We start from the raw sequence: 24,380 nt of genomic DNA on the forward strand, positions 1-24,380 counted from the left end.
ATCTGTCACAGCTTCCCTTGGTTAGGAAAGGGAAATCCTCCAACTCCTTGCACTTCCCAGATGGAGGCAACACCCTGCCCTGCTTCAGCTCACCCTCTGTGGGCTGCACCCATTGTCCAACCAGTCCCAGTGAGATGAACCAGGTACCTCAATTGGAAATGCAGAAATCACCCATCTTCTTGGTGAATCACTCTGGGAGCTGCAGACCAGAGCTGTTCATTTTCAGTCATCTTGGAATGGATCTGTCCTCTGACTTGTTTGAGTAGTGTTTTGTAGTTCTCCTTGGAGAGCTCTTCCTGCTTTGGCTCTCAGCTTGACTGTTGTTGGTGTATGGAATGTTAGGGAGTTTTGTGCATTGATTTTGGATCCTGAGACTTTGCTGAAGTTGTTAATCAACTTAAGGAGCTTTGGGGCTGAGGCCATGGGGTTTTCTAGATATAGGATCATGTTGTCTGCAAACAGGGATAGTTTGACTTCTTATCTTCCTATTTGGATGCCCTTTATTTCCTTCTGTTGCCTGATTGCCCTAGCCAGGACATCCAATACTATGTTAAATAGGAGTGGTGAGAGAGGACATCCTTGCCTTGTGCCAGTTTTCAAGGGGAATGCTTCCAGGTTTTGCCATTTACTATGATGTTGGCTGTGGGTTTGTCATAGATGGCTCTTATTATTTTGAGGGATGTTCCCTCAATACCTAATTTACAGGGAGTTTTTAACATGAAGGAGTGTTGAATTTTATAGAAATCCTTTTCTGCGTCTATTGAGATAATCATGTGATTTTTGTCTTTAATTCTGTTTACATGAGGAATCACATTTATCGATTTGCATATGGTGAACCAACCTTATATCGCAGGGATAAAGGCTACTTGATTGTGGTGGATGAACTTTTTGATGTGCTCCTGGATTTGGTTTGCCAGTATTTTGTTGAGGATATTTGCATCCATGTTCATCAAGGATATTGGCATGAAGTTTTCTTTTTTTTGTTGCATCTCTGCCAGGTTTTGGTATCAGGATGATGCTCGTAGGCCTCATAGAATGAGTTATGGTGAAGTCCCTCCTCCTCTATTCTGGGAATAGTTTCAGCAAGAATGATACCAGGTCTTCGTTTTTTACCTTGTAGAAAAATTGACATGGTAAGATAGCTTGGTAGACATGAAATCAGAAGTGGGGGAGTTAGTTTGATTATCTTAGAGGAGGCATTCTTCATCACTGTAGGGGAAAAAAACTTTCAAGGAAATGGTGTACTTGAGTCCACAGGCCAAGGCACCTTCTTTCCCCAGAGCATGCTAGAGATACATTGACAGATTATTTTAGTTGCCTTTTTTATTCTATGTAGATGACCCCATCCCCGCCATATTCACATATTACTTCTTCACTCGGGGTACAAAATTGAGTAGGACACTACTTTCTGAGTCATATGCTGGATTTGAGGAGACACTGAAGCCACAAGACTGAAAGAACTTTTAAAGTGTGGGTGATTTGGCTAAAAGCTACTCTCATCTATAATATATTCATCTTACTAGTTTTGCTCTCAGAGGAAATTCCTGTTTCCAAGGTAAAGGAACCTTTCTCTAACTCCTCCTACCTTCCTCCTCACTAAATGGGTACAGAAAATATGCTTGGAAAAAAACACAGGGGACCCTTATATTGCCATTCTGAAATATCAGTAGTATCTGTCACATTTTGACAGGAACTAGATACTAATCAATTTATAAGATTGAGTTTTCATGTATCTAAAGTGCAGATACTCTGTGTTGATGGTTAAAGAGAAAGCCAGCTGGTTAGGTGTCAGATGATCTGTGACAGTGTTACCGTAGACATTTAATTGCATGACCATATCTTATCCAGATGGCATTTCTCACTTACACTGATACATAACCCCAGAGGGACAGAGGGGCAGATGTCAAATTTCCCTCAAAATAAAACTTTGAGTCCACCCAAAGTCTACCAAGTGAGGCTTTACAATTCTGCCCAAAGAGTACAGAAATTACATTGATCTGGCAAGAAAGAATAAATGGGAACCCAAAGGTAGCTGCTTGAGTTAATCAGGTTGGCGAGTGGTTAGCAGGGTGCTAGAGTGGGCAAAGTCAACATTAAACCACCAGTGCACAACTTCCTAAGTACCCAATGTTCACCTTCCCAGCTCCTAGTATCTTTGCCACTTTACTCTTAACTGGAAACCCTCTGTACATTTTTTCCTCTTTGACTCAAAGCCTTTAGAACTCTCGAGCTCAAGCAATCCCCTCCTGCCTTAGCCTCCTGAGTAGCTGGGACCACAAGCACACGCCACCACACCTGGATAACTTTTAAATTTTTTGTAGAGATAGGGTCTCTCCCTATGTTGCCCAAGTTAGTCTCGAACTCCTAGGCTTAAGTGATTCTTCTGCCTTGGCCTCCCAAAGCACTGGGGTTATGACCCACCATGCCTGGCCCCACATCTTGCTTTTCACATAATGAAATGTTTTGAAGACAGTTTGCATCAACATTCGTAGATCTAGCTCAGTCTTTTTCATGTCCGCATAGAATTATGTAGTATGAATGTAGTAGAATTTATATATCCAGACACCAGTTGATAGACCTTTAGTCATTTTTAGTCTTTTGCCATTACAAACAATACTGCACTGAATGTCGCGATCTATGCACCATTTTTTCACATATTCATAAGTAGCAGGTTACATTTCTAGAAGTAGAATTCTTCAGTCAAAGGATATATGTGCTTTACCCTTTGATAGATGTTACTCAATTGCCTCCCCGTCAAAGAGGTTCTACAAATTTTTACTCCTACCAACATACAAGAAGTATCTGTTTTCCCAAATCTTTGTCAACATGTCATTTCTTTACTGAATTTACAGTAAAATTCACTTTTTTAAGGTGTAAAGTTCTATGAATTTTGACAAATATGTAAAGTTATTTAACCACCACCACAATCAAAATCTAGAATATTTATATTATTTCCAAAAGCTCCTTTGTGGCCCTTTGTAGTCAATCCTCTGTCCCCATCCTGAGCCTTTGCCTACTGATCTAATTTCTGTTCTTAGTTTTGCCTTTTCCAGAATATCATATCAAAGAAAGCATGAAGTAAATAGCCTATTTGAGTCTGGTTTCTTTTACTTAGCATAATGCTTTTGAGATTCATGCATGTTGTTACATTTACCAGTAGTTTATTCTTTTTCTCTATTGCTGAGTAGAATTTCATTGTATGATTGTTCCCAATTTGTACACATTTGCCAGTTGATAGCATTTGGATTGTTTTGAGGTTTTGGCAATTATGAATAAAGCAGTTAGAAATATTTAGGTACGTATCTTTGTGTGGACATAGGTCTTTGCTTTTCTCAGGTAAATACCTCAGTGTGGGATTGCTCAATTTTATGGTGAGTTTACATTTAACTTTATAAGAAACTGCCAAACACTTTTTCAAAGTGGCTTTATTATTTTCCATCCCTAGCAGCAAGCACAAGTGTTTCAGTTGCTCTGCATTCTTACCAACATTTCATATTGTCAATATTTTAAAAAATTTGGCCATTCTAATAAGTGTGTAGTGAATATTATGTATTTATCAAACTTTAAAAACGTTGCTATTCTGAAAATAATTTTTTTCATTTACATTTCTTTAATTAAGGGTAGTTAGAATACATTTAATATGTTGATAACACATATATTTCTTTTTCTTTGCTTTGCCTATTCATCTTCTTTGCCCATTTTTCTGTTAGGTGAGCTGATCATTTTCTTAATGATTTTTAAATGATGCTTATATGTTAGTGAATCCAACTATTTCATAATTGTTGCAAACATTTTTTTCTGTTTGTCATTTTTTACTTTGATTTGTTAACTTACAGAAATACAATTTACAAATTTTGAAGAGAAGAGGAGACTTTATTTCTTATAAAAGGTTACAGCCTGCATGATGGCCATTCTGACAGGTTGGGAAGTATAGCCTCCAGTCAGAAGCCAGAAACATATTTGGAGGGAGGGGCAAAGGGAACAAGAATTTACACAGAGCTGGTGGCCAAATATACATATTCAATAAGCTATAGAAGGAGTCATGAATATTTATGAAGGAAGAACCATCTGCATGTGTAATTGAGCCTTCTGCTTCTCCATATTCAGAAAATAGTGGTGATCTTAGAAGGAGTTTTTGGCCCTCTGACATCAAAAGGTGAAGCAGAGGATGTGAAAATACTAGCTACCTATTCTTCATAGACCGGCCAGGACCACCCCATGGTTAGTGATCTCTTATCAGGCAGAAAAGGTGGGGCAGCACCAGGGAGTCAGTTGATTGATATCAGTGGTGGAGCCTTTTGAAAGGGCTGGTTTCTGTTAGGCCCTTGAGAAGGAAAGCCTAATCCTAGTTAGCAAGGGAGAGGGTCTGAGCCCCTCCCACCCTCCATTCCATCTTGGCCGAGAATGCAGTTTTCAAGGTTTCTCTGGGGTCCCCTTGGCCAAAAGATGGTCTGGTCAGTCAGTTGGGGGGCTTAGAATTCTATTTTGTATAGCTTATAGCACACTTTTCTAAGTAATATTTGTATGTAACCTCTAGATTTTGTACCTCATTGGTGCAAAAATAAGGTGGTAGAAATGAGAGAGTTTATAAAGGCAAGGTATATGAGAGAAGACTATAAGGCTAGGCACCCTGGTTGAGTCAGTTCACCCTGCTTCCCAACACTAGAGATGCATGGCCAATACAGATTTTCTTGCTTTTTCTCACCATCTGCAAGTAACCAAGGCTTGTTGACAAATGCAGCTACTTTGAGAAAGCATAGAGTCCCCAGGGCACGATTTTTCAATTTCAGATGTGGAAGAAGACTCGTTTAGTGGAAGCAATGTGCTTATTGCTGAGGCCATCAATACACCAGATTGTTACGCCTTTTGGCTGGGACACAGGGAATTCCTGTCTGCAGTGTCAGTGACATCACTTTGCCGGAAACAGCCTTCCTCCCTGCCAACCCTACACTTAAACATGGGATTCCACACTGACCACAAAGGCCTATTATGCTCAATGCAATCTATGGGCAAAAGAATTCAGGGGAGGCTAGAAGGGGTGGGGGGAAGAGAGAATAGATGGTTTGGTGGGAGGAAGTGAGAAGAATCAGGGAAGAGGACTCCTTTGCTTCCTCATTTCCCACACATAGAGCCTCTGTCAGCATTTGATTTTTGCGATCATTAACATTTTTAGAGTCAGGTACAACCAAGTGCAAAGTCAGTTATGTGAGTTATGTGCTGCTAATCTGAGAAGAGCATGTTGCCCAAGAACTGTGGGTGGGGAGCCTCAGGTTGGCTGAATCTGATTTGCAGGAAGAGCTTGTTCTGCATCCCCACCCACATCTACACTATTTAGATATCACCAAATAGGCTCTCCCCACCCAAAACTGAGTCTCAAGGGGTCCACTCAGTATCAGCCAGGCTACGTTGTTAAAATACATGCAATTGTTTTCTAACTAAGAAGCTGCGAACTGAGAATAATCGGCTAATTAAAAGTTCAAAGAGTGGAAATAAAATAGCATTAAAAAGAGCCAGTAACTTCCTCTGATGTCTGTGGTTCAAGAGATCAGTGGAACAGGACATGGGTTATTTACTCCATTACCTTGTCTTTCTACCTTTCTTTTCATTCTCGCCCCCACGCCTTCCCTTCCTTCTTATTTCCTGGCTCTATTTTCTTGCCTGTGTCTCCCAAACCAATGCCCATTTTATTTTTCCTCCTTCTCTTTTGCCTTTCCCTTTAACTAACTGGTTATCATTGAGGTCTTTAGGATCAAAGTTTGTCTTTAGCAGTTGTGTTTCTCTTGATGTTTGTGCCGACTTCTTTAAGTAAAATATAGGCAGGAAAAAGCCCACTAAATTAAACTGCTTTATCCTTGAATGTGACTCTGGATTGGTTAATTGGAGAAATATGGGGTGGGGGTAGAATAAGACCTTTCCATTTAGATAGAATTTTGGACTAGTGCTTTTGCATTGAGTCAGCTGAGAAAGAATAAAACTGAAAAATTTCTATACATCTCTAATGCAGGATAATGATTTAAGGCATTGAAGTGGAATTGAGACACTTGGATCAAATCCCTGTTCTGCCATGTGTAAGGTGTATGACTTGGGCAAGTTCCTTAAGTTTCCTGAGAATCACAGTCTTAGCCTTTTGTCACTTAACTGTAAGCTTCTGACTGTCAGGGATCAGATTCATGATTTCAAAAGGTAGGACACTGGTGTGCTCAGTGAGAACAGTCCAGACAACCCTTCCAGTCAAATCCTCAATGTTGGTCACTTTTTATTTCTGGATAATGAGATTGGCTACCACATAGCAGTACTGGTAGCACAGCCCAGGCACTGTATGAGCCTCAGTCATGTATTGTAGGGTAGGGTGGTGGTTGAAAGCCTGGACCTTGAAGCCAGAATGCCCGTGTTTAATTCCTGGCCCCGTTACTGGTGGCAGCTATCTGGGCGAGCGTATCCATACAGGTCTACAGTGACCTCAATTCTTGCCTCCTCAGAAGAAAGAATTTGAGGGGCATAAAGTAGAAAAAGACTGAGTCAAGTTTCAGAGCAGGACTGGAAGTTTATTGAAAAGGCTTTAGAGCAGGAAAGAAAGGAAAGAACCCTTAGAAGAGATCCAAGTGGGCAACTTGGAGAACAAACACCATGTTCAACTGTGATCCTAGGACTTTATAGGCTGCCATCTTGAGCCCTTTCCCTGTGATTCTTCCCTTAGGGTGGGCTGCCTGCACACACAGTGCCCTCCTTACCTTTGTGAATTGAGCATACAGTGTGTTTAGGAAGTTGTGTGCATGCTCATCTGAGGCTGTATTTCCTTTTCCGGTGGAGTGCTCCCGGCAAGTCATCTTCCTCCATTTGTCTCCTAATGTGCATGCCCAGGAAGTTGCTTCTCCCTGGTGCCTGAATTCAATGAACACTTTAATGTTACAACTGTGGATCAGCAGGAGATTTTCTGTCCCTGGCTCCAGCTACCAAATTACCATTTTTGGAGAGGCAATGTGATAATTGTCAAACCATCACCTGACATTTCTAGTGGGTAGGGGAGAAGAGCCATTTCCTGCCATGTCTGTCTAACTATCTGTAACAGCGCAACATTTACATCAGTGTAACTTTGGGAAGTTACTTAATCTCTCTGTGACTCAGTTTCCTCATCTGTAAACTAACGATAATTATAATAGTGACTGTGAGTGTGACTTTATTTGAAATATAGTAGGGTGTTCGGAGATGTAATTAAGCTAAGGATCTTGAGATGAAATCATCTTGAATTTAGGGTGGGCCCTAAATCTGATGACTGGTGTCCTTATAAGAGAAAGAAGAAGGAAACTTGACACACAGAACAACAGGGGAAAAGGCCACGTGAAGACAAAGGTGGAGATTGGAGTGACGCAGCCACAAGCAGAGGAATGCTAAGAAGCTGAAAAAGACAAGAAAGACATCCCTTCCAGAACCTTCAAAGGGAGCATGCCCCTTTAACTTTACCTTAACTTTACCTTAACTTTTGGACTTCAGGCCTCCAGAATTATGAAAGAATAAATTTCTGTTTGAAGCCAGCAAGTTCATGGTAACTTGTTGTGGCAGTCCTAAAAAACTGATACAGATTTTATAGAGAAGATGATAGTATTACATGCACCTTATAGGACTGTAGTGAAGGCTAAATTAATGGCTGCATTTAAAGTGCTAAGAGGAGAATCTGGAATACAGTAAGAAATCTTTAGTGTAGGCTATTATGTGTTGTTAGCTCATTGAAGCTTACATAGCAACCCTATGAAGCAGATACTGTTGTGACTCCCATTCTGCACATGAGGAAATGGAGGCTTACAGAGACTAAGCAAAGGTAAGCTTGTCTGAACTCTGCTCTAACTTGAACCATCACCCAGAAGTCTGTGGAGTTGGACTCTCTGCTGATGGATCCTGATGATTGTTGGCTCAGTGACTGTTCCTGATGATGGTCCCTCAGAAAAGACTCTCCAGTGCTGAGCTATGAAGAAGTCTAGAAGGTATTGAGAAGGCTGTCTCATGTGATTATGTTTACTCCTCCTGGATGCGTCTGCCCAGACCTGGTTTTGGCACAAGCTCTGCTCTGATGGAGCCAGGCTCTGTCCACACTTGGCTGTGTGGCCTGACCTCATGTAGCCTCAGCACATCATTACCATAAGAGGCAGGGATGTGCCACCCTAAAAGGCCACACCCTCACTCTCCATTGACTTCAACAGTCCCCAATGGTTCCTTGTTCACCCCTAAGTTGCTGAGCATGGGTTATACAAATGACATTAGAAGTAAGTCGCATCACTCAGAATAAGGCAAAGCCCTCACTAGTACCCTCAAGGACTTATGAGTAGGGCACCCCATTGTTCCTCTGACCAGTTCCTACTACTCTCCCCTCAGGGTCTTTCCATGTACAGTTCCAGTTTCTGTAAAGCTCTTGCCTCAGAGGTATGCAGGCTTTCTCCCTGCAATAGAAATCACCTTCTCAGGCCAGTCCTAATCACCACATCCTTCCTTTTTACTTTCCTTGATTTTTCTTCCTCCTCAGCACTTAAAATTATGTAATACACTGTAAATTTTACTTGTTTATCTTGCTTATTGTATTTTTCTCCAGACTAGAATATAAGCACCATGAGGACAGGGACATTTCTCATTTTGGGTTATTGCTGTAGCTCAGAGCCTAGGGCCTATCTAGTTCATAGTAATAATGTATTCAATAAGTAATTATTGAGTGACCAATTGAAGAAATGAATGAGGCATAGTCCCCTCTCCAACAACTATAGAACTCCCAAACTGAAATGGTTCAAACTATATCAAGAGGTAGCACATGAAGAGAGGACTACTGACATAACTGAGCTTTGTAGAGTGTGGGGGGAACATAGCTTCCAACTGAGCTTGATTTTGAAGGAGACAAAAAGACTTGGAGAATGAGGGGAATGGAATTACAAATGAAGGAAGTCCCATACTGAAAAAAATTCAGAGAATCCAAAATTCATTCATCCATCCATCCATCCATCCATCCATCCATCCATCCATCCATCCAACAATCCAACATGGGATATACCAATGAACAAGTCAGAAAAAAGTCCCTGCCCTAGGGAGCTTACATTCTAGTAGTCATAATGTCAGGAATTCTCATCTTGGACCCAAACAGATCTGTTGGTTGGAATGGTAAAATGAGAAGGGCTGAAATTTCTGAAGGGCTTGGAAGTCTAGGTAGACCAGTGTGGCTTTCATCTGGCACACAGCAGGCCATAGGTTCTTGATAAGGTAGAGTCTTAGGAATGTCAATTGTGGAAGATTTCTATAGCCACATGAAGGAGGGATTCTGATAGGGAAGAGAATTAGGAAGTGTGGGAGTCGCCAGAAAGGGCCATTGTAGAAGATCAGATATGAGGTAAGGGTGACTGGAATCAGGGGATGTGGATATCATTGTAGAAGAAGGTGGGTCTAAGGGGCTTGGGATGAAATAACTGAGAAAAGATCTTCAAGCCCCTGAGTGTGAGAACAACCTACATATGTATCCTCAAGAAGAGCTCCCTGAAGGAGAAGGAGGAAGGTAGCAGGGGTGGTGTACAGACTTTGACTCTGGGAGTTGGAGGAATGACAAGGCCAGATTAGGACCAGTCTTCTGAGCTACAGTGATTGTTCCATCATTAGGCTATGTAAACACAGGAAGGACCACAACATTCCTTGGATGTTTGCTCACCAATGCTTGTCTACATTTGCTGATTTGTTCTCTATATGACAAGAAAAGTTTAGTCCAGATGTGACCCATAACAAATTGGAAACAATTTGAATCTAGTCAGTCACATTGGATCTGCAAAGCAAAACTTGTTTTTGCCTGAAATCCACCACATCTGTCAACACCCTAAATCTATTTATTAATGGAGTAACATTTTAAAATGTTATATATTTGTTATCACAGAGTAGCAATGCTGGGATTTCTCTGTACAACAGAATTTTGACTATGGACAAAATTAAATAATTCGTTTGTTTGTTTTGGAGACAGGGTCTCACTCTGTTGCCCAGGCTAGAGTGCAGTGGTGTGATCTTGGCTCACTACAACTTCAGTGTCCTAGGCTCAAGTGATCCTCCCACCTCAGCCTCCCAAATAGCTGGGACTACAGGCCTACAGGCACTTGCCACCACGCCTGGCTAATTTTTGTATTTTTTTTTTGTAGAGACAGATTTTCACCATGTTACCCCCCAGTCTCAAACTCCTGGACTCAAGCGATCCACCCACCTTTGCCTCCCAAAGAGCTGGGATTACAGGTGTGAGCCACTGCACCCTGCTGAAATTAAATAATTCTGATTTTCACCTTAGTATGATTGTAACTGGACATCATGATGGCTGTTTCTATAAGAATCAAAAGAACCTTTGCTTCCTTTGATTCGTATAAAAATCTTGAAGGCATTTTTCCTCTGACACAGCTAGTTGGCTTGAAATCAGCCTGTGTTTTTTCAAAGCTTGGGTTTCCTTCAGTTTTGTCTCTCTGTCAGGTGACGAGTTGAAGTTAATATTACCTTGCTGTCTCACTTTAAGCAGAAAATTCCTCTCCCTTGTCTCATCACATGAAAAGAAAAAAATGCAAAGGAAGTGGCAGTCTTAAATTCTCCAGTACAGTAAGCCAATTCAAAGGGAAAACAATGATAACACTTTGCCATTGGATATTTTTGGTAAAATCGTTTGTTGAAATTCTGTTTCAAAATACCATTTCACATTGTATGACAGAAACCACATTTCTGTTAGCCACAAGGCAAATTAAGGGCTTTTCAGGGGGAAGACAATCAATGTGAATTTTCCATAACAGAGCTTGACTGTGGCAGTCATGGGGTCTGAAAGCACTCTGGGGGTCCAAGAAGAAGGCGCAGTTACCTAAGTAATTCTATTTTTATGAGCACATCCAAGATATGTCAACCTACACCACACCTCTAGCACCTCTTCTCTGGCACCACTTCTGAGATGACTCTCCTGCTTCCTGGATGTGATCAGGGCTTTTGAAAACTGGCTTTCATATAGTCCATGGAAGACAGCATTTTAATTACTGCTCTCTGGATAATGTAGTCAGTTACATGAAAAACAAACTTAACCATTGTGGGTTTTTTGGTAATAAAAACATTTGAAAAATCACTTATGGAAAATTCCTAAATTTTCTCTCTGACCTAAAAGTCTTTTTAGGATGAAAGGCTTCCATATATTCTGGTAACCTGGATATCATTGCAAAAGCTGGGAAAATGTGGAAAAGTGTATATCCAACTCCTCAGTGACAAGAAGAAGTTAGTAAATATTCTCATTAGGAAAAGGAAGAAATAATTATAGTCACATCAAGTTGGTTCCCACCTCTGGGCTCTTGTAGTTTCTGTTCCTTCTCCCTCTTATGTTCCTCCTTCCTCTCCAAGCTGGTGTTTTCTCCTCAAATGTCACCTTCTAGGTCTGAGCTCAAATGTCATCTTCTGAGAGAGGCTTTTTTGACCCTCAATCTGATACCTTTTCCTTCATTCCCAATTCTACTGCAAGTCACTCTATCACGTTCCTTGGTTTGAATTTCTTCTTAGCATGTATCATGACCTGATATGACCTATTTATGTGCTTCTTTTCTGGTTTATCTTTTTCCCTAACTAGAATGTAAATTCCAAAGAGGAGAGGCCTTATCAGTTTTTCTTTTTTTATTGTAGTAACTTGGATGCTAAGAATAGTGACTGAAATGGCCATGGAAGGAAAATGAGATAGCAAGGTTGTCATATTTACAAAAACAAAAGAAGTTAATAGATAGACCTTGTTGAATAGGTTGAGGGAGTAAAACATTCAAAATTTTATTATGGTAGAAACATTGGATGTCATCCCTTCCAGGCAGGACAATGTTTAAGGATGAAGAGAGAATGTTTTCTTTTTTCCCTAGACTTGCCCCAGAAGACTTCCTCCAGGGTCACATGGGCCATAATTAGGTGGCATACCCATTGTTAAACCAATCACTGGTGAGGGAATGAAATTACACAGACAAGTCCATCCCTGAGCTTGGGGGAAAGGCAAGCATCTGAACAAAATGGAGGTTCTTTTGGGAAGGGAGAAGTGGGAAAGTGCTGTATATTTCATCTGCTCTTCCTTGTTTGGAAGCAATAGATAATGATGTTGCTAAAACTTTTTCTCCTAAATTTTGCATTGCTTGGTCTGGTGGGTAAAGACTGCCTCAAGATTCTGGGGATTGAGGTGGATTGGAGACCCATACCTTAATCCGGGCTTAGAGTTGAATTAAGTTCAAGCTTCTGCTCAAGAGCTTCAGGGGGAGCTCCCATTTCAGTGCCTAGCCAGCTTCTACTGACAAAGGGGGAAAGAGAAAGAGGAGACCTGGGCTCCTCTTTTAGCTTTTTGATCCTACCCTCTGTCCTTAGAGAAGTATAAACTATTCTAGAGAACCCATCTCATTTCTGTATGCTTTTTAATTATGTTATCTTGTCCTTTCTTCCCAAAGCATAAGGAAAACATTTGGGGATAGTTTGGGGCGTTGAGAGAGGAGGAGGTTGAGTTGTCAAAATGGAGGGAATGGTGCAACCATTTCATTTCCTGTTTGCTTCCTCTATACAATCTGTTTACATCTGACCAAAGTAGCTTTTGCCCTTTTTTTGGAGAGGGAGTTTCACTCTGTCGCCACGCTGGAGCACAGTGGTGTGATCTTGGCTCACAACAACCTCTGCCTCCTGGGTTCGAGTGATTCTCCTGCCTCAGCCTCCTGAGTAGCTGGGACTGCAGGTGCACGCCACCACACCCATCTAATTTTTGGATTTTTAGTAGAGACGGGATTTCACCATGTTGGCCAGGATAGTCTTGATCTCTTGACCTCGTGATCCACCTGCCTCGGCCTTCCAGAGTGGTAGAATTACGGGTGTGAGCCACGGCACCCGTTTTCGGTTTTTAATTTTTTTCAGACAGAGTCTTGTTCTGTCACCCAGGCTGGAGTGCAGTGGCGCAATCTCGGCTCACCGCAACCTCCACCTCCTGGGTTCAAGTGATTCTCCTGCCTCAGCCTCCTGAGTAGCTGGGATTACAGGCGCCCACCACCACGCCTGGCTAATTTTTGTATTTTTGATAGAGATGAGGTTTCACCATATTGACCTGGCTGGTCTCGAGCTGCTGGCCTTGAGATCCACCTGCCTTGGCCTCCCAAAGTGATAGGACTACAGGCGTGAGCCATGACGCCCAACCACTTTTGCCTTTATATAACTCTACTATTGGAGCCTTTTTAATGTCCCATGACAGAATGAGACTAAAGACAAAATAAATAAGATAATATGAATTCTGATCCAAAATGTTCAAGACTCCTCAGCCTCTATGCCATTACTAATTGCTTACTATATAAGGGTGGTCTAAATGCAAGGAGTATGTATGTCAAGCCAGGAAATGTCATGGAATAGTAGGATTTGTTGTTTGATGATGCATTCTTAATACTTTTTAACATCTTAAACATTGTGTGGTAGATTTCAAAAATGAGGAGGGCTATCCTTGTTTTTTGTTATTTGTTACTTGTACCTTGATAGATCTGTATGACCTGTTAAACAGCCAATTTGGGGCTCTTCTCACTCCTCATTCCATATCTGATCACTGACCTAGTTTTGTCCTTGCCACAGCCACTAACTCAGTCTTGGCCTTTGTCAAAGTACAAACAAATCCTTTTGTTCTTGAATTATTTCCCAATTACTTTGTAAGTGCCTCATTGATAAAAAAGATTGGCTTTTAATCTGTCTCTGATATCTCCAGGTAGCCATTACAAGACTAGACAGAAAGGGGAGGAAAATCAGTGTTTTTGATTTCTTGTTGGTATTTTTTTTTCTGCTTTTGGTTTTAGAGTCTAACGTGAAGACATTTTGCTCCAAGAATATCCTAGCCATCCTTGGCTTCTCCTCTATCATAGCTGTGATAGCTTTGCTTGCTGTGGGACTGACTCAGAACAAAGCATTGCCAGAAAACATTAAGGTAAGTCAAATATGTGTGTGTGTTTGTGTGTATGTAAGAGGGGATCTGGGTGGGACAGGGGGAAGAGGGTTAAGGTATGTAGAGCATAGGGGAGGAGTTGAGGTTCTAACAGCCCAGGAACAAGTCAATTTCCACTGGATTAGGTGAGTAAAATGGAAATAGATGCTCATTCTGGAAGAGTAAATGCCTTGAATCAATTAGTGGTGGGAAGATAACTGCCTTTATGATTGTTTAGCAAACTCATTAAATTGATACTCTGGCAGAGATTAATGCTTTATTCAGCTCATCCAGATCTGTGTAATACTATGCCAAGATTCTATATTCTAGTATATTTCCACTTCTTCATCATGGGTGAATCACAATACTGCACTCTGTTCTTTTTACTTCATTATTATCACTATCACCAAAACAATACGTTTATTATACAGCTCTGTATAAAGTACTATGGAAGTCAGAGATTGTGGAGAAGACATGTATCTTATCTCCAGATATAGTAAAGAATCAACAAAATCAATAAAAGCAAATCAGAAAACATATGTGTATCAAGTATAGTCATTTGAAATGAATTCATGGATAGGCAGATTTCTTGTGATATTTCTACATTTGAACAACTAGTTACTATCATTAAAGATCATTAGGCTCATTAACTTTAATGTATTTCTGTTTTCTTTCCAGTTCATCAAAGTAAAATTTCAGACATGAATATCTCACAAGTACTTTGTAATATGGTCATTAAATTTTTTAATCTGTTAATTAAAAAGCATGTGGTAAATAAAAATTTATATTATAGATATACCATTTTACACTTTCACTGAAATTACAGTAAACAAATATATAAGGGCCCAGATGACACCAATATACTAATAAGCATGTATGTATATGTGGGCAGTAATATATCCAAAAGTTAACTTGACCATGGAGGCCTGGGAATACACATGTAGAAGTATATTCTCTTGTATTTGAAGATGTTGAACTGGGAGCCTGGAAGGATGGTTGCATATGCCAGGCCTCTGAAACTTTTGCCATCCACCCAAATCACTGTATAGCAGAGGCGTGGGTGTCACACTGGCATCTTTTTGTCAAGTTCAACCCAGTGGTGCTGTGTACAGCAGTCCCTTTGTCAAGACAGAAAGCTGATACTATCTCATTGTTAAGGGTCGCTTGCCTTTTAATATTGAGTGATGTTGTTTCCTTGGCAAAACTTCACTCACAGTTGAAGTCTCATGACATCTTGGTTCCATTATTTGTTTACCAGTTCCAGAAATACATGATTGCCTTCTTAATTTGACCTTTTTACATGTTCAGTATTGCATCATTGGAGAGGGAGACGCCTAGCAGGCAAAATCCATGACAAACTTGAGTTATGTTCCCAAGAATATGTGTGGTCATGGACGACCTTCCCTCATTCACAGTGGTCTCCTTCAAGTCTGTTGTACTTCTGCATTGTTATATGGGCCTGGCAAAATGGAACAAGGTCTTTGGCGTTCTTTAAATAAAAGGGAGGAGTATTGAAGAGCAGTCATTGGCATCTGAAGTGAATCTTTTTAATAATATCACTGATTTATTTTATATAAAGATAGTTTTATATATGCAAACTAGTCATTTGTTGAGGTTACATAATTTTAGTAAGATTCCTGGCATATATTGGGGGCAAAATATTTCAGAAACTTGTATTCTGGTGATGGCTTTAAACCAGATGTGCTGTCCAATTTGATAGCCACTAGCCACATTCAGCTCTTTACACTTAAGTCAATTAAAATTATATAAAATAAAAAATTCTGTCCCTGTGTTGCACTAGCCACATTTCAAGTGCTCAATAGCCACACATAGCTGGTGGCTACTGTATTGGACAATACAGATATAGAATATTTCCATTGCTGTAGAAAGTTCTACTAGGCATTGCCACTTTAAAGCATACTCTTGAATGATAACTCTGAAGTCGTTCAAAACCAAGTTTAATGAATAAGGTGTATTATAAAACATTTTATAAAATCTAGAATAAGAAACAAAAAAACTTTTTTTCTTGCATGGTTTGTACACTAGTACCAAGATCATCCCAAATATCATGGGCTACTAAACTGGTTTGAGTAGTTTATTGAAATAAATATATTTGCTTCCAAAAATGACCATTTAAAAGATAACACTTATTTGGATATTTGTACTGATACATGTGTTTTTTTTGTTTGTTTGCTTTTTGTTTGAGTTTTTGTTGTTGTTGTTGTTGTTGTTGTTTTTTTGAGACGGAGTCTCACTCTGTTGCCCAGGCTCGAGTGCAGTGACGCAATCTCAGTTCACTGCAAGCTCCGCCTCCTGGGTTCACGCCATTCTCCTGCCTCAGCCTCCCGAGTACTGGGACTACAGGTACCTGCTACCATGCTCGGCTAAGTTTTTGCATTTTTAGTAGAGATGGGGTTTCACCGTGTTAACCAGGATGGTCTTGACCTCTTGACCTTGTGATCCACCCGCCTCAGCCTCCCAAAGTGCTGGGATTACAGGCGTGAGCCCCCGTGCCTGGCCGATACATGTGTTTTAAGAACACACAATGACATGACTTTCTGACCATACCTAATTCAGCAGTTCTTCATTCATTTTTTATAAATTTATGCATTGACAATTATTTATTACACCCCAGCCTGGCTGACAGAATAAGAGTCTGTCTCAAAAAAAGTAAAGTAAAAAATATTCATTGTCTGTGTTAGGCACTGGGCTACACAATAAAGAAAGCCAGTATATAGATGTGACTGAGCTTACCATCTGGGGACGCAAACATATTTAATAACACAAATTATTAATTGTAATTGTGATAAATTGCCACCAAATGAAAGTTTTGGGATCAGGCAAGTCTCCCCTGAAAAAATGATATTAGAATGATATCTGAGAAATGATTAGAAGTTAGCTGGGAAAGACATAGGTAAAGGGTAGTCCAGGCAGGGCCGAGCGCAGTGGCTCACGCCTGTAATCCCAGCAGTTTGGCAGGCCAAGGTTGGCAGATTGCCTGAGCTCAGGAGTTTGAGACCATCCTGGGCAACATGGTGAAACCCCATCTCTACTAAAATACAAAAAATTAGCTGGGTGTGGTGGCACGTACTTGTCATCCCAGCTAGTTGGGAGGCTGAGGCACGAGAATCGCTTAAGTCCCAGAGGCGGAGGTTGCAGTGAGCCAAGATCACGCTACTGCACTCTAGCTTGGGCTACAGAGTTAGACTCCATCTCAAAACAACAACAACAACAACAACAAAAAAGTATTCCAGGCAGAAGGAAAGCGGATGCAAGAGTCCTGAAACAGGAAGGAGTTGGGTGTCTCCCAGGAACTAGTTGGAGAGCAGGAGTGGGCCACGTGTTATATAAAGATGGGGAGGTAGGTGGTGCAGGCCCTGCAAGACAGGTTGAGGATTTCAGTTTTAATCCTAAGAGTAGTGGGAAGCTAGTGGTATGATCAGATTTGTTTTTGCAAAGATCACTCTGATTTCAATGAATTAGAGGGGGGTGAGATGTAGGAGGATACCAGGAGGAGGCCACAAGAAAAATTTGGAAGGACGGTGAGGCTTTGGGTATAATTTTTGAAGAATTGTTTTGAATATTGGAAAGCCAATGGGAAATGTCAAGAAAGCAGTTGGATAATCAGATTTGGACCTTTCTTTTCTGAGCAAATGTCTACTGCCGTGCTCAACAAAAATATAAAACAAGCCAAATTTTAAATTTTCAAAGAGCCACATTTTAGAAAGTAGAATAAAAGAGGTGAAAGTAATTTTAATAATATATTTTATGTAGCCTAATGTATCCAAAATATTATTTCAACATTTCATCAAAATAAAGAATTGTTGGCTGGGTGCGTTGGCTCACGCTTGTAATCCCAGCACTTTGGGAGGCTGAGGCGGGAGGATCACCAAGTCAGGAGTTCAAGACCAGCCTGGCCAACATAGTGAAATCCTGTCTCTACTAAAAATACAAAAAACATTAGCTGGGCGTGGTGGTGGGCACCTGTAGTCCCAGCTACTTGGGAGGCTGAGGCAGGAGAATCACTTGAACCTGGGAGGCAAAGGTTGCAGTGAGCCTAGATCACGCCACTACAGTCCAGCCTGGGTGACACAGCAAGACTCTGTCTCAAAAAAAAAAAAAAAATGTTTTTTTGTTTGTTTGTTTGTTTTTTGAGACAGAGGAGTTTCACTCTGTAGCCCAGGCTGAAGTGCAGTGGTGCGATCTCGGCTTACAACAACTTCCGCCTCCCAGGTTCAAGCAATTCTCCTGCCTCAGCCTCCTGAGTAGCTGGGACTACAGGCGCATGCCACAACACCCAGCTAATTTTTGTATTTAGTAGAGATGGGGGTTTCACCATGTTGGCCAGGATGATCTCGATCTCTTGACCTCTTGATCCGTCCACCTCGGCCTCCCAGAGTGTTGGGATTACAGGCGTGAGTCACCACCATGCCCAGCCAAAAAAAAATTGTTAATGAGATACATTCTTTTTTCATACTATCTTCAAATTTTAACTTATGGTGTATCTCAATTCCAACTAGTCACATTTCAAGTGCTCAATTGCCAGCTATTTGTTACCCTGGTTAGATAGCACAGGCCTAGATTAAAGCTATGTCTCTGATGGCATTGATTGACTGAAGTCTTAGAAATGGACGAGGTCATCTAGGAAGGGGTTATAAAATGAGAAGAGAGTGAAGGTCCAAGTCCTGAGAATCTCTATCATTTAAAGTAGGGGTCCCCAACCCCCAGGCCATGGACCAGTACAGCAGGAGGTAAGCAGCAGGTGAGCAAGCAAAGCTTCATCTGTATTTACAGTTGCTCCCCATCTCCTACTTTACTGTCTGAGCTCCATCTCCTGTCAGATCAGTGGCAGCATTAGATTCTCATAGGACCGCAAACCCTATTGTAAACTGCACGTATGTAGGATCGGGATTGCGTGCTCCTTGTGAGAATCTAATGCCGGATGATCTGTCACTGTCTCCCATCAACCCCATATGGGACTGTCTAGTTGCAGGAAAACAAGCTCAGGGATCCTATTGATTCTACATTATGGTGAGTTGTATAATTATTTCATTATATGTTACAATGTAAAAAAAATAGAAATAAAGTGCACAATAAGTGTAATGCACTTGAATCATCCCGAAACCATTGCCCCCTTCTCTCCACCTCTGGGTCTGTGGAAAAATTGTCCTCTGAGAAACTGGTCCCTGGTGCCATAAAGGTTGGGGATCACTGATTTAAAGGGTGAATAGGGAAGGAATTCCTCCTAAAACATAATGATAATATTATTTAGTGCTTTGCAGTTATAAATCATTTCCACATGCATTTCCATTTTTTCTTCCCATGAATGCTGTGAAGAATGGAAGGTTATCTCTCTTTTTTTTTTTTTTTTGAGATGGAGTTTTGCTCTTGTTGCCCAGGCTGGAGCTCAGTGGTGCGATCTCGGCTCACCACAATCTCTGCCTCCTGGGTTCAAGCGATTCTCCTACCTCAGCCTCCCGAGTAGCTAGGATTATAGGCGTGTGCCACTATGCTCGGCTAATTTTTGTATTTTTAGTAGAGACGGGGTTTCTCCATGTTGGTCAGGCTGGTCTTGAATTCCTGACCTCAGTTGATCCGCCCGCCTCGGCCTCCCGAAGTGCTGGGATTACAGGCGTGAGCCACGGTGCCCAGCCATCCCCGTTTCATTATTTATTTATTTATTTATAAATTATATTTTAGGTTATAGGGTACATGTGCACAATGTGCAGGTTTGTTGCATATGTATACATGTGCCATGTTGGTGTGCTGCACCCATTAACTCGTCATTTACATTAGGTGTATCTCCTAATGCTATCCCTCCCTCCTCTCCCGACCCCACCACAGGCCCCGGTGTGTGGTGTTCCCTACCCTGTGTCCAAGTGTTCTCATTGTTCAGTTGCCACCTATGAGTGAGAACATGCAGTGTTTGGTTTTCTGTCCTTGCGATAGTTTGCTCAGAATGATGGTTTCCAGCTTTATCCATGTCCCTACAAAGGACATGAACTCTTCTATTTTATGACTGCATAGTATTCCATGTTGTAAATGTGCCACATTTTCTTAATCCAGTCTATCATTGATGGACATTTGGGTTGGTTCCAAGTCTTTGCTATTGTGAATAGTGCCGCAATAAACATACGTGTGCATGTGTCTTTATAGCAGCATGATTTATAATCCTTTGGCTATATACCCAGTAATGGCCATCCCCATTTTATAGATAACAAAATCAAAGCCTTAGATGTTCTCTCACCCAAGGCAGAGGGGGAGCTAAAACTAGAATTCAGTTTTCTGATCCAAAGACTAATGTTCTTTTCATTTGTCTTAATGAGTTTTTCCAAACAACACATCCTATTAACAGAAATTGCATGCAGGATGTTTATTTTGGGAAGTGATTCCAAGGAAACAAGGAAGAAGGGAAAGAGAGGAGCAAATTACCATGTTGGGCAACTGAGGCTTGATCCTCCCAGGGACCCTCTGAAGAGCTGTGGAGAGTGAACTTTAGAATTGTCTGCCCTGGGCATTTATCCCCTGGTTCTCATCATCTGTTGGTCAAGGGTTGCTCCCATCCGGTGTTGAGTCCCTGTCACTTCCAGGTTTGCACGTGTGTCAGAGGGGCCATGTGGGTACCACAGGTGACAACCTAGGCAGCAGGAGAGAAGCTCCTGGGCCAAAATAGAGAGATAAGGAGATACTGCTGGGGCTGGAGTAAAAAGTTGGCCAAGATGTAAAATGGCCACAGGAAGTATCTGAAGTATCATTGCACCTCCTGCTTTTTGTGGAGGTGAGGGTTCTTTGTACACATAATTTTAATACAATAGAGATATATTCATACAGAGACAGTGCTGTGGAAGCCCAGAGAAAGAAGCCGCTAGTTGTGCCTGATTACATGGAGACTTCACAGAGAAGGTAGCCTTGGAGCTGAGTCTTGAGTACTATGGCTTGAATGTTTGATCCCTCCAAAACTCATGTTGAAACTTAATCCCCAGTATAATAGTATTAAGAGGCAGGGCCTTTAAGAGGTGGTGGATCATGAGGGCTCTGACCTTATGAATGGATTAATCCATTCATGGATAAATGGATTGAGTTATCACAAGGGTGGGTTAGTTAGCATTAGGGATCAGCAGCTCAGTATGGTTAGATTGTTGAATATGGGGGCAGGAAGGAGTGGTGGAAGAGGAGGTCCAAGTCTGAACTTAGTATTTCTGGCTTAAAAGTGGGCATCTCATCCATTAAACTGCAGTGGTGTTCAAGCTTGGATCCATATTAGAAGCACCTGGGGAGCTTTTCAAAAATATGGCTGGGCCCCATCTCAGGTCAATTAAACCATCTTTGGAGGTTAAAGTTAAATAAAAATTATTCAAAATATTGTAGATCACTGGGCGCGGTGGCCCATGCCTGTAATCCCAGCACTTTGGGAGGCTGAGGCGGGCAAATCACTTGAGGTCAGGAGTTCAAGACCAGCCTGGCCAATATGGTGAAACCCATGTCTTTAGTGAAAATACAAAAATTAGCCGGGCGTGTTGTCAGGTGCCTGTAATCCCAGCTACTCAGGAGGCTGAGGCAGGAGAATCACTTGAACCTAGGAGGCAGAGGTTGCAGTGAGCCGAGATCACACCACTGCACTCCAGCCTGGGCGACAGAGCGAGACTCTGTCTCAAAAAACGAAACAAAATGAAACAAAAAAGCCCAGGGACTGCTATGTTTTAAAATCTTCCATGTGATTCTAATGAGTAGTTTTTATTGAAGACCACTGCTTTGAAGGGTTTCATACAAGGAAATGATGCCCAGATTTGTGTTCCCAAGATTCCTTTTGGCTGCAGAGCAGATTAGAGGAGGAGAGACCAGTCAGCATGCTCCTGCCATGGTCTAGGCAAGGCAGGTGAGGCCAGAATTAAGGCATTGTCTGTGGGGTGAGGGGAGGGGATAATGTGAAAGACACTTGGGTTGACCAGATCTTCGTGACAAAATTCCTTTGAGGACCTTTTAAAATTAAGATGGAACAGGTACCTTGGGACAGTAAATGCTGAGAGAAAAACTCCGAATGCCTCCGTTTAAAGACAGTGGTGGCCACAAGCCTCTCTTGGTGCAACTTCATACATAGAAAGACTTTCAGCTGTCCTGTACTCACTTCCTCTTTAATTTGTTATCCCTGTCCTCTTGCAGGGATCATTATTCTGCCTGCCTAGAGTACAACACAACATGGGCCATGGACTCACAGTGCCTTGGATTTGAATCTTCGCTCTGCTCTTAGGGTCACAGGAGTTAACGTCTCTAAGCCTTAGTTTCTCCACTTGTATGATGCAGCTGATGATTCTTCTCTTGTAAGATTACTGTGAGAATTCAGTGAAATAAAGTACATGCAAATGTGAGTGCAGAGCAGAAGGCCTGCCCGCTGCAGACACTCAGTGATTGATAACTCATGTCTTATCATTTTTGCAGCTTACCTGCCTTAGTGACAAATTGACGGTTATCTTTATTTTATTCCCACTGTTCCCCATTTGATTTGCCCTTGTGTAGTCCATTTCAGGTCAGCCCACCCCTGCTGATGATCCAGTCTTGTCATCTTCCTGCCTGACCTAGTTTGGGTTCAGCCCTGCTGGGGAGGTGGTGGCCTCATGCCTGGGCCACATGTGGCATAACACAGCAAGAACTCTTTATTGTTCTGATATGTTTACTTGCCCAGCTACCTAAAAGGTTATAAGCACATTGAGGACAGGGAATGGATTTCATTTGTCTTTGTGTGCATTTTATTTATTCATTGACTCCATTCATCCATTTAACAAATAGTCATTGAACATCAACTCTATTGTAGGCCCTGGCATATATTAGTGAGCAAGATGGGCAAAGTTATTATACCCTTGTTGAACTTATAGTCTAATGAGGGAGATAATCATTAATCAAATAATCATAAAATAAATGTTAAATTACAGCCAGCACAACTGATGTGGATAGTTGCTCCAGAGAAATTTGCTGACTGAATAGAGTAAGCACCTTGAACAGATAAAACTGCTCCCTCCTTGTATGTGAAGAGCCCAGGACCAGCCTGGTAGCCAGGCAATGTCAGTGTGGGAAAGAGACCTCTGTCTCAGAGTTCTCTAGAAATCCTAGTTGCCCACTCTTACCCTCAGAGACTTCTCAGTTTGAACCTCCAGAGTGCAGGGCCTCAGAAGCTACATGTGTTAGCAGGCATCCTGGGGAATTCTCATGCCACTGAAGTCTATGAACCACTGCCTGTGAGACACAATGATAACTTAAAAAAACAAAACAAAACAAAATATAGCCTTAATGAACTGAAGAGCCATTAGCTGTACCCAAGGCTTCCCCTGGGAAAGCACCTTGTTCTGGTGGACCTAGGTGGGGAGGTAGCTTTGACGTCTGCTTGGTTCCCCACTTCCTTGTCTACTCATCACTGAACAGTGGCAGTTAGTGATTGTCAGATATTCCTTTTAGCACAAACATTCCACATTTTGGCACACACTGAGTCTCTGTCACACAAGCACCAGACTGACCCAATACCAAACAACTACCCTTCATTAAACGCTGCCTCTTCTGTGAATGCAGGCTTGGGGACCAGACCACTTTGATTTTAATTCCAGATATGCTACTTTCCTAGTTGAGACTTTGGGCAAAAAAATTCTCTCTATGCCTCCCCTTCTGTGTAAAAGCAAGATAGTAATAGTACCTACTTAGAAGATGGTTGTGAGAATTAAATGGAATAATACAAGTGACTTAATTGTCAGAGTGATGAGCACATCAGAGGTCCTCAATGGAGACTACCTGCTTTAATGAAGAGATGTCCTGTGGAAGGCCCTTAGCTATTAGTGTGTCATGGTCACTGAACCAGTACTCTGCAGGATTTCCAACTTCTGTTAAAGGGTAATGACCTTTCTTCATGCATCTGCTTTATAAAAGTGCTGTTCTTAGTTAAAGCATTTGTGATTTTATCTTTTTATGGAGACTTTGGAAAGATTTGCTCTGATTTCCAACCTCAAATACTCTTGGAAAATATTTGTATTATTTTTACTCTATTGGATTTTAATGTGTGTTTTAAAAAGCAACATCTGCAGATAGATGGTGGTTGCACAACAATGTGAATATCCTTAATACCATAAACCTGCACTTAAAAATAGTTACATGGTAACTTTTATGTTATGTATGTTTTACAGCAATTTAAAAATAAAATAATAACAGAACTGTGGTTTGTATTAAAGATCTAGTAACTCTAATTAAAGAAAAAGGAAAGGAAGAAAATGGTCTCTAAATGTTTATAGGCCCTGCTAGCATCTCTGCTGTCTGGTTTGTTTATAGAGTACTAGAGTCTTACTCAAAATTATAAGCTTTGTATATAAACCCAAGCTCACTGAGACAGACTGATGAGGCTGCTGAAGTTACCATTAAAGCTACAGGAACTTTTAAGAAAGTTTTTGAAGACACACTGCGTCTGAAG

The 24,380-nt window shown here is 41.3% G+C and overlaps 2 protein-coding genes across 2 annotated transcripts in view; one reads left to right on the forward strand and one right to left on the reverse strand.

The window, feature by feature from the left end:
* The window catches only part of TCTN3 (tectonic family member 3), a 156,657-nt gene extending 152,222 nt beyond the window's left edge, over positions 1-4,435 (reverse strand). The window contains exon 1 of the mRNA XM_050802890.1: positions 4,432-4,435. The gene's annotated coding sequence lies outside the window, so the exon portion shown is untranslated. The remainder of the gene's footprint in view (positions 1-4,431) is intronic.
* CC2D2B (coiled-coil and C2 domain containing 2B) overlaps positions 1-24,380 on the forward strand; it is a 344,324-nt gene that overhangs the window by 125,018 nt on the left and 194,926 nt on the right. The window contains 1 exon segment of the mRNA XM_050802958.1: positions 13,812-13,939. Within this exon segment, the coding sequence (XP_050658915.1) occupies positions 13,812-13,939 (128 nt within the window).

This window comes from Macaca thibetana, chromosome 9 (genome assembly GCF_024542745.1).
Source record: "Macaca thibetana thibetana isolate TM-01 chromosome 9, ASM2454274v1, whole genome shotgun sequence".
NCBI classification, from domain to species: Eukaryota; Metazoa; Chordata; class Mammalia; order Primates; family Cercopithecidae; genus Macaca; species Macaca thibetana.